The sequence below is a fragment of the Tachypleus tridentatus genome, chromosome 13, assembly GCF_004210375.1.
Source record: "Tachypleus tridentatus isolate NWPU-2018 chromosome 13, ASM421037v1, whole genome shotgun sequence".
In the NCBI taxonomy this organism is placed as follows: domain Eukaryota; kingdom Metazoa; phylum Arthropoda; class Merostomata; order Xiphosura; family Limulidae; genus Tachypleus; species Tachypleus tridentatus.
In genome coordinates, this window is record NC_134837.1 from 152,179,075 (window position 1) to 152,191,081 (window position 12,007).

Consider the following 12,007-nt stretch of genomic DNA (forward strand, 5'->3'; position numbering starts at 1 on the left):
TGTACATTTTATTATACATTATACAAATGGCACTTGACCTACCAATATTCTGAAAATAAGCAAAAAAAATGTTATTTTAACACAAATACATAACATTATATTCATGACAGAAATGTAGTAATCTCACCTCTCTCATCCGCATCAGTTTATCCACCAAAACAACTGTCATAGAATCGTGACTTCCTTTCAAGGAAATTTCAGGGTTATATTTCTGAGCTCCTACACCAATGCCTGCTATGGTCTTTTTGTACCTTGCCACGAAAAATAAATCATATTAGATAAAGTAAGCATTTATAAAGTTAAGCCTTATGGACTAAGTAAAATTCCACATCATGAGCCTTATAAGAAATGTTGGAGCTAAGACAGACAAAATGGCGGGTGCAGTATTTCGACTATCTTCGTCAAGCTTCTATTCGTTACTTAGCTTGAATATTTACCTCTAAAAATATATCTTAATAAGCACACATTTAAAACTGGTACTTTTGAAGAGCATACATTTTACACCGAGAATACCTAATATTTTTCTTTCGCAAAAATTTCCTTATTTAATATTGCATAATTTTATTTTTTCTCTACTGTTTGACAACAGATACATTACTATGATTTTGTGAATGCGATTTTGATTAAAACTGAATTTAAAAATCATTGGATAATTTTTAATTAAATCATCAAATTGTAGATCAGCTTATTTGCAACGTACGTCATTCTAGGTCAGTCAGACGTTTGCTTTAATACTCATTTGTTATGATGTTCACATTTATATGAATCAAATATTTTGGTAATTATATGAAAAAGGTGTCATAATCTGAGTTATGTGGTACAAGTCTTCTAGTTTTGTTACCGTTTAGGACTTATCTAATCCATTCCTCCAGATAGCGTTTATTGAGATCGAAACTGTATTTGTAAATGTGTTAACGTGTATATTTGAAATGTGTTGAATTAGAGCACAGTTTAAAAATCGAAAAATGGAAACTGTGTGAATAATTTGATGGCTCTGTATGTCTACTGAGCAGTAGTTCGTTCTGCACAGTACTAACATTAATACCTTAATTCCTTTGTGCGATTTAGTTTAATTATATATTTTTCTATAATAGTTGTTTACATTACATGATTTTTATTCAGACATAAATAAAAAGAAATCTTCAATGCATATAGTTATTTTCAAATAAATAAAATGGTAACTGTTGATATCCGTTATGAATATTCAACTAATAGATTAGAGGAAAGACAGATCGTCAATACTAACTATAATGGGATATGACAGTCACGCTTAATATACACCACAGCTCCAAATATGTACGTTTTTTGTTGAAACAAGTCGCGAACTATGGATCTCCGAGTACGGGTATACGAGGGCTGTTCAAAAAATACGCGGACTGACGTCATAAAACAAAATGTACTTTATTTAGAAGTTACAGGTCTGGGACCCCTTCAAAGTACTCTCCTCCCCAACGCACACACGTATCCCAACGGTGTTTCCACTTGTTGAAACAGTCCTGGTACGCTTCTTTTGTAATGTCCTCCAGTTCCTTCGTCGCATTTGCCTTAATCTCGGGAATCGTCTCAAATCTTCTTCCTTTCAAGGGTCTTTGAGTTTGGGGAACAAGAAAAAATCGTAAGGAGCAAGGTCAGGTGAGTAGGGGTTGGGGAAGAACAGTGATCGAGTTTGGCCAAAACGAGTTCTGAGGGCTGAATGCAGCAACGTGGTGCATCTTCAATTTTCGTCAAAATCTCGTAACAAGATCAACTGATATCCCACACTCTTCAGCAAGCTCCTGACAGTCAACGTCGATTTGCTCGCACGTGTTGAGGACGTGTGGGTCGTCAGTTGACTGGAAGGACGTCCAGGACATCATCTTCAATGGACTGTCGACCATCCTTAAAACGTTCATGTTACTTGAAACATGCCGTACGCTTCATAGCAACATCACCGTAAGCCGTGTTAAGCATAACAAAAGTTTCAGTCGCAGATTTTCCAAGTTTAACACAAAATTTCACAGCAAGTCGTTGCTCCTTCAGGTCATTCATTCTGAAATCCGCCAAACGAAAAAATCGCACTTCACTTAAAACCGCGTAGTTAATATGAAGATATCTGCAATCGGGAAATGGCGTCGTAATCAGCTGATCTGTGCAAACCTAGCGACACCAAGCGGATTCCCCTGGAACCAACTGGAGCCGCGCAATTCAAACAGTCCGCGTATTTTTTGAACAGCCCTCGTATCTACAACTAGATCATGTCTGGTCCAAAGTGCAAAGGGATTTACATCCACATTGTTTATTCATACACTCGTCACGAGGTCCAATAACACGAATAAACTTCGCCCTCTGTCATGAATCAAACTTTAATATGAAAACATTAAATCTTCTTTCATTACTTAAGCCTTCATATACTATTTATGCAGAAAAATATATGTAAAATATATTTATTACTGCTAATGTGCGGGCAATCTGCTCATGTAATGTATCAATTGCTAACGTTCAAAATTATCAGTGGAGTCTTTTGATCTCTTTAGATTTTCAAACACATTTTTCCAAGTTATTTATGTGCATTGCTTGTGAGACTGCGATTTTTTTGGTTATAGAGTTAATAATGAAATACAAGTCACACGAAAAATGTAAATAGAAATACCATCACTTACTCCTATTAATTACTACTGCTGGGGTCTCCTTTGTATTCAACACTCACGTTTTTTGGTCAGTTCTTTACACTTGGTGTTATAAAAAGTTACAATATAACGTGACTCAGTAAGATGTAATATATCAGCCCCCAACAGTTGTAGACAATATAAAACAAATCGGAAATTTAATAGTTAAAGAATATACATTCAAACAACAAAACTATGTAAGTTAGTAATATATTTCAATGCTTCTTCGATGTCTTACAGACTTAAGACAATAATATGAAGTGTGATTGGCATCTTCACCAGTATACCAAACAAAATAAAAAATAATGTGTTCCGAAATTCGGTTCAGATTTATCGAAGTAAGACCTTCAAGAAGTCTAAAACCTTTAAGTGGAAACAATAACTAACATCATCTGAACTCATAAATTCAAATTTAACTACATATGGCATTTAAAGAAAAAATGCATAGCTTTTAGCGGATATAAAACTAAAATCATACCCACTAATAGTTTTAAAAGTGTTCGGTTAAAGGGCTTAAAGAGGAAAAAAATTACAAAACACAATATATATATTGTTTTTGATTTTTTCAAAATTGCATAAGATTCACTTTAGGAAGGACTACTAAAGTAAGAACACGTTTCGATATATTAAACCTGCCTTACCAACAGCCAATAGTTTATAATCAGGGACTATTATAACTGAGCTTCATGGGTTCCTGGACTGGCGGTTTAGCTCATGTGAGCATAAACTACAGTTCATGTTGACAATTTTAAGTCCACAAACCTTGACAGAAGAACTGTGCGTTATAAAATAAATCACTTCATCAAATTAAATTTGTAATAAAGTAAGCCAATGTCTCCACACATATATTGAACCGATGTTCAAAGAAGGTTTTAATTAGAGTGTCCATAGAAACTGTTAGATGTATTTTAAACAAAAAGATGTTCCACACAATGAGGCCAACTGAACTCTGTTCGCTGCAAGTATCGAACTCATACAAGTTTATCACTGGTCCACCAAAATACAAATCCATTTTCCTCTAAACACTTTTCAAAGATGTATTTAAGTTGAGCATGGTTGTTGATGCTATTTTTGTTTAAAATGATCTTGTCAAAGTACAACTGATTTAAAAATATGATATGTTATGAGGTTGAATTTCTGTCATCATTGTTTTTGTACCTAAACAAATAATATAGAAATTCTGTTGATAAACTGTCTCAAGAATTACATTTAGTAGAACATTTCGACTTGACAAAAATAATTACATTTTTTCATTGTTATTCAACATCCATATGGGACGCGACTTTTGCGCCACCCTGAATTTACATCCTTTGAGTGACATCTGATGTAGACATAAGATCGAACTTTCATTTATTCATCTGAAGTTTCTTAATATGTTGGATATTGATAGTTTTACAAACATTTTATGATATTAAACTATTGCAGTTCAGAAGTTCCACTTTCAAGTAACAATCACCCGGTGGGTCAGCGGTATGTTTACCGACAGCGACAAAACCTGGAGCTTGATTCTCTGCACGTGACAGAGTGCAAATACGTTACTGTGTAGAAGAAAACAAACAAAACTAAACAACGTCCCACTCACTAGGGCATTCTTCGAATTAAACAAATATTTTTTACACTGCATTAAGTACAATCATATTGCCTATACTTACTGAATTATACAATCATACATAACTTCTTCGCTATCTGACAGTTTTTTGTTTCATTTAATGATTTCGATGTTTGTTTATTTATTTTTTTTGGCTCTTATCTTATGACAATGATTACAGTTCGGTTGCATTACAATTATTTACTTCTATATTGGCATTATAAACATTTAGAGTGATTGATTATCCTGTTTTCCAGTGTTCACACAATAATACTTTCATTTAGTAATTTTTATCCACCTAGAACAACTAAAAACTTAAAACATTACTTACTCTCCAAGTTTATAACCATTCCAACAATGTATTCCATCCTGAGAGACCCAGGAACGATCATTACACACTGAATCAGCTAGGTTACCATAGTAACCTTTAAAGTCTGCAAGTTTATGTAGGAAGACTTGAAGTCTCTGATTCAGTTTAGGTTCAAATTTTATAGAAGTTGCTTGGCTAATGATGTTGGTTTGGTTCGCGACAGCTAAAGAAGAATGCATTGGCTTTTCTGAACGTCGGTAATGACCACAGTGGGTTTGGACCTGCGAAAATAAAAAAAATTTAAAACATGTAATAGAAAATTAACTTACACACATCGTGCATTACTTGTAATGTAGCACAGACGTAATGAAGTCAAGCGCAACGTGTGATTGTTTATATAAAAGTACTCTGTAAACTTGAATATTAATAATGATAAGTTTTCTAAGTATTTGTATTTGAGTAACTAGAGATAATTTAGGCTCATAAACTTACCTCATTTCAGTGATTGTAAAGTTATGATCACCTAAAAGCGTTTTAACTTTCAATAACAACAATTATAATCTGAGACCATGTACTGTTGTTTAAAGAATATTTTCAAATCAATGCCAATATATAAATATCTATATATAAAGGAAGGAAAACAAGATGTGAAAAAGAAATACAATATGTTTAACTGAGTTGCGCAATAAAACTTGGATAAACAAACGTTTATAGTTTGTGTGAATTTAGGTAACAATAATTAGCTCGATTGAACTTGTGAACTTGAGAAATAAAACCTTGATTAATCATCTATGGCGTGTGTGGACTACTAGAAAATATAAAGGTATAAGCAGTGAGGCAAACGTTTAAGTTAATTTATAAATTTAAATTATTCTATGGACTTTTAAAAAAGGTTATTTGTGTTGCCCTCTTAGTTTCACTTAGAGACAAAGCTCTGAGATTGTTATACCACCTACAATGAAAAGTAATTGTTGAACATTTCAGTTATGCTAAGAGATGCTCAATAATAACATTCGGTAAATCTACATTTTTTTATTATTTATGTTACGTCACATCTTGAAATGTGATTAATAATGTGGTTAATTCCTAACAACTTAGTGTAGAATATCCTGCTTACAAAATAAAATTTGGCATCAACGTTATTTATGCCTGTTTCATGTCATTTCAAAGTGAATGTTGAGCTTTGTCTGTGTGCACAGCTTTTCGTACGGGAGACAAACGAACACTCTGACTATGAACGCATTACATAAACACAGTTCACAATATATGTATGAGATAGAACATTGTACTATCATAGTAAAACTCGATCAATGGTATATGAAAGTGTCAAGAAAGACAGTAAACAACCTATAAGTTTGTGTTATACAAGCAATGACAACTAATTAAATGATTTATGCATGCTAAATCCTGCATTTGAAATTCTAGATCATTATGAACGTTTGTATTCGTTTTAAAACAAGGTATAATGTTGTATATAGCATGTGTTTTGGTCGCCAAAAACACACTAAAATCATACACAAACTATAGTGGCTATGCTAATCTGTGCACATAATAGCCTATCAGCTTATACATGAAGAAAGTGTTAAACGTCTTGTTACAAACACTGCTAGATTAAACAGTAATCAAGTGAATTTGTTTCAAACTCTGATGAAACAGTTGACCTGTCAAATACCGCTTTTGAGTTGTCTTTATTTCATGTATGGAGTGGGTAAGTTGGGAAAAAATATATATTTTTTAATTATTGAACAACAATATCCTGTTTTATTTTTCTTGTTCTTCATTAATTAAAATTAACAATTTAGATATAACTAGCGCCATTTTTGTTACTATTTTAAAAATCAGATGTAAGTTCACAAAACTAATAGATTCAACTTGAACGAAGTTGAACATTCATTAACGTTGCTAAGAGACCAACACACACACAGACATTTCTCTCATTTTAAACGAGACCATTCTCTCGGCACACAGAGATAATAACTGTCACAAATTAGCCAGATTGTGTCCTCATATTTAATAACAAAGCTTTTTATTGTTTATCATTATGAAATACTACGCAGTTTTAACTGTGCACGTTTTGGCCACCGATGGGAAAAACAACAACAACAAAACGAGGTTAAAGTACATTATATAAAAACAATTCAGTTTTACATTGTAGAAAAAGAAATTAGTTTTGCAACTAAATTGGGATTATGTTTGATGAAACTACAAAAATAGAAATCCATAATAATTTCTGAAGTATATTAGTTGCTCTAACAAATTACCCTCATTTTGTGTTTATTAAAAATAAAATTACACTAGTATTTCTTATATTGAAAGTATCGATTTGAAAACAAAGTTTTCGAATTACAAAATCATCTATGTATGATTTAATAATTGAGGAAAGATAAACAGTTTAATTATTTCAACATTTTTCGACAAACTATTTTCTATCGTCATATTGAACTTAACGTGTGATTTTACATTCCTGTCCAACACGTCTCTTACAACTTTCTAATATAACTAATTTCCAAACTATGAGTTTTTAGTAACTATTTCTACATTTAAGAAAAAACTAACAGTTATTGTCGAGAACAAACAAACACTAAAGATTGCATTACATACACTTTGAATTGATAAGAGATAATGACAACCAATACGAGCCAATCTTTACAACTCAGTTGAGAAAGCCCGACCTTGCTCAGAACAGGTTCGGTTCTGTTGAATGCTAAGTTGGATTAGCACGTATTTCAGATACGTAAACTCGAGGTCGAAACAATTACGTTTTGTGTAATTTTGCTGATTAACATCTTAAACAACACAGACAAATAGTTTAACTTTTAGGAAATGAATGTCATGTTGCGTAATAATATTAGCATTAATTAATATATATATAAATTTAGTTTTTATAAGTTGTGCACTGTTGATTATGGAAACAGTGAGCATATAATGAAACCTATATATAGCTTTCACTGTGATTTATGTAACTAAGAAGTTCACAACACTTATGTTTATGTCTAACATATCTCAGTCTTAAAATTTTGTTTAACAACAGACATAAATTACAAAGCTCATTATCCGATGTTTATATTCAACACATGTCAACGTGATGTATTATGTTCATTATGATGACATATCACGATAGAATATATTAATTATATATCTGTCTTTCAAACCTGCACAAGAAACGCTAGACTTATTTACTACTAACCTTAAAATTATATATTTTGTAATTAAAACTGTCAAATCCAGATTTAACGGACTTTTGTAAGATAAATTGTTTTAGAGGATAATATTCAAGTAAACACATAGTCTTTCTCGTGAATAAGAGGAAATAACACAATATGAGAACATTTAATAATACGCACATGCAGGACTTCTATTGCCAACCGACCTGCTTTACATATTATACTACCTCTCACGTAATGTCAGAAGTCAAGTAATATTGGTGAAAAATGATTAAGTCCCCCTGTAACGAAACACCGTAATTTATTCATTTCATTTTGTTTCAGTCACTTATCTAGCAGAAGGATCATTTTAAGTCGATACTAGGCTGTTATTTCTGAAATGTCAAATCCCTGTACAAGCAGAAAGCACTGCATTATTTTATATAATTTCTAAAGCTTGAGCGTTGTCCAACGTGTGGAATGTATCGAAAACGCCAATATTGCGCGGTTGCAAAATATTACAGTGTTGCTTTGTCCACCTTACAAGTCGCGTTATCAGAATTTTTTTTGAAGCCAGGAAACAGAAGACACTGAACACATTTTTTGTTATTTTTGCACGTGCGTGATACGGACATTATAGGAAAATGAGTACGAAGAAATGTCATTATTATTCGCTTTGCAGACGTTTCTCTGACATTTAGGAAGTAAAGTAATAAATGGCTTTTTGGTACTCTTTACAAAGGTTTCAGACATTGTACGGTATCAATATCAACTCGTCACGCAACTGAATATAACTTTACTAATATTTAAACACTTAGTACAAACATTTTCTGAAACATAACTGATTCTTATTCATTATACAATATATTTAAAGTATTTTCATTTTCACTGATTTAACTACTTCCAGTAATCAAATATCCAAAAATCGTGTTTAATTTTTTAAAATTACAAAATTTTATATTTTTCTACAGTTTACACTCGTAAAAATACATTGAAGCAAACTGAACAAATATTTAGAAATATTGTTTTTAGAATCTTTAAAGAAATCTGAGAAAGCATTTAAATATTTATCAACTAGTTTAATTATCAGATATAATAAAGAATTGGGCAAATAAACTTATTAGCTTGTTTTGAATTTCGCACAAAGCTACATGAGGGCTATTTGAGTTAGCCGTTCCTAATTTAGCAGTGTAGGACTAGAAGGAAGGCAGTTAGTCATCACCACCCACCTCCAACTATTGGCTCTTGGGCTACTCTTTTATCAAGGGATTGACTGTCACATTATAACGCCCCCACAGCTGAAAGGGCGAGCATGTTTGATGCGACGGGTATTCGAACCTGCGACCCTCAATTTAAGAGTCGAGCACCTTAACTACCTGGCTAACAACTTCTGAATAATATTTTTAAAATACAGCTACAAATATGACGAAATCATGTTTCTTTTGTTGATATGAAACGCCATTGTAATAGAAATAGTCTTTAATTTACTCAATTAAATCTGTATATCAGCAGTACGAGTTAATGATGTATTCCAGTGACGTAATACTATACATGCGTGTCGGGTTGGGATAGTATGTAGCATGTTCATACTACAAGCTGATCTTGAAAAACTTTGATGTAACTTCTCTTGACAGAAGGTTGTCAACTGCGTAATTAGACTATTTCTTCAGTACACTTATGGTAATTTCGGTAAACATTTTAGCCTAACTGTCTGGCGCCTGTAATAGAATCAGCATTATGAGACATTTTACGTCATAGCCTTCAAAGGCGGCGTTTAGTGCAATAACCTTGTGAAGATACCATCATGTGTGGGATGCAAGGGTATTGTTATAAATTTTCAATTTTCTCCGAGTTATATTATTATATCTATTATACTTGCATTTGATAAGCTTTTAATCGTGTATCGATCGCTGTTCTGTATAACTGACGTAATTAGATGACGTAGAATCTCTCACTCCAGAATTGTTGACGATTTTTAATTTATCACACCTAATACTTTGTGTTTTCCGTCCAATGTTAGGAAGTATGCAAAATGTCTTGATTATACTGAAATAACACATAAAACATTTCGTTTCATTACTTGTTTTATCGAATTTCGCGCAAAGTTACTATCCGCCTCTAATTTAGACTAGAAGGATGGCAGTTAGTCAACACCAGCCGCCACCAGCACTTAGGTTATTTTAATGAAATAGTGGGATTGACTGTTATATTAAAACGTCCCCATGGCCAAAAAGACTAGTCAGTTCAGTGATGTAAGGTGAAGCCGCAATCCGCAGACTGCAAGTCAATTACCCTAACCACTAGACTTCATTCAGATCATTTCCTTTCAAGAAGGGGGACACATAATATCAACTTATTATCCTTCAAACAAAAAACAATCAGTAATATCCCGATTCATTGAAACCCTGAATTAAGGATTGCACAAACTGCCTTAATACCAGAATCATAAGTTGGATGATTGAATCACGAGTATCAGTAAATGATGCAGATATTAAGTGAAAATATATCTCTGTTAATATTTTTTATTTTGCTTTTGGGCAGATAAACCCTGTTTCTTGGCCCGACATGGCCAGGTGATTATGGGATTCGACTCGTAATCCGAAAGTCGCGGGTTTGAATCCCCGTCCCACCAAACATGATCTCCCTTTCAGTCATGGGGATATTACAAATGTTACGGTCAATCCCACTATTCGTTGATAAAAGAGTAGCCCAAGAGTTGGCGGCGGGTAGTGATGAATAGCTGCCTTTTCCCTAGTTTTACACTGCTAAATTAGGGACGGCTAGCGAAGATGGCCCTCGTGTAGCTTTGCGCGAAATTCAAAACAAACCAAACCCTGTTGCTTATTGTTTATTGGTCGTTAAGCGCAGAGCGACACAATGAATTATTTATACTATGATCATTACAGAGATCAAAATCCTAATTGCAGCGTTATAAACTCTAAAGCTTACTGCTAAGCAATTGGGGAACATATATATTTAATCTGTATAACTGTTTACACTGTATTTAATGATATCGTGTTTAGATGTTAGTATAAATTATTGACTATTCTCAGAAAAATTATCATAAAACACAATAGTGCTTAGTATGCAGGGATGAGCTGAGAAGAACAAAATGGCTGTCGCATTAAATCTATTGCTCTATGATGCTTACAAATAACTGCTGAAGTTGTATTATAGCCTATTTAAGCACCTAATTCTATTATTGAGTGTTTCACAGCTTGTGAGGCTCTTACTATCATTGAAAAGCATTGTTAAAGTTAAAAATTGTTCATCTTTCTTTTCTCACACCAATGAAAAAGTGAGTAAAGGTGTCACAATAACGTTAGCGGGACAGAAAAAAAGAATACTTGAGAACAGGCTATCACTAAGCACGGTATGGACTGGTCAAGAAAATAACAGGCGCCGCACTTTATGTTTTTTTCTATGATGTTTACAAATAATTGCTAAAGTTGAATTATGCTCTTTTTGTGACTTATAAGGAGATAATGTGAAACAACAAGGATGCGAACACAAACACACGTGTCTGTGTTTCACTTATGATTACTTTTCACTTTTATGTTCATCACGTATTTGTTACAAGTCCGAGATTCTAAATAGTTTACATAGTCTCCATATTTCACAATTTGTATTACAGATGTAGAGCCAATACTACCTCTCAAGCCGTAAAACTATGAATTGTAAAGCATTTTATCATCTTTTATGGTCGTTCATTCAACTCCTTTCTAAATACATTTATACGACTTTTAATATACATTTTATTTCCATCAAATCACATGAAAAAGGAGTCACAAACGATGAATACGTACCTGTGGTCGAAAAAGTCTGAGACTCTAAAATGAAAAACTCTTTTTGAAAGTAAACGAATTATTACAGTTTCAGAATAGTGTTTTTGACATTTCAGACCCTGGGTCACTCATTGTACTGTACTCATTTCTAGTCACCCTACTTTAAGAAGCTTTATGTATTAAAAAGAGCGATTAAGAACAGAAGTTTTACAGAACTGTTTATTTTTATTTGATAAACTTCAATTTTTTATGAAGTTAGAGCTAAATTATAGAAATTATTATTTAAAAGAAGAAACTGGCAAGAATTATTGCATTTAATTTATCTTAGAGCACATACGGACAGATTAACTTTGCTCATGTTTGGGGATCTGTGATAATAGTTTGAAGAGCAGATCTAAACATTAAGAGTTGTTATTATTATTATTATATAAGAATATGATCCTGAATATCTCGAATTATTATTATAATTATTATTATATAAGAATATGATCTTGAATATCTCGAATTATTATTTTAATTTTAAAAAAATTAAACGA

General features: G+C 32.7%; 1 protein-coding gene across 3 annotated transcripts in view; it reads right to left on the bottom strand.

Annotated features, from left to right (window-relative positions):
• The window catches only part of LOC143240922 (glypican-5-like), a 72,259-nt gene that overhangs the window by 13,422 nt on the left and 46,830 nt on the right, over nt 1-12,007 (bottom strand). For all 3 annotated transcript variants that reach the window (XM_076484175.1, XM_076484174.1, XM_076484173.1), the window contains exons 4-5: nt 4,565-4,824; nt 128-251 (exon numbers count right to left, since the gene is read on the bottom strand). In XM_076484175.1, coding sequence (XP_076340290.1) covers nt 128-251; nt 4,565-4,824 — 384 coding nt within the window. The remainder of the gene's footprint in view (nt 1-127; nt 252-4,564; nt 4,825-12,007) is intronic.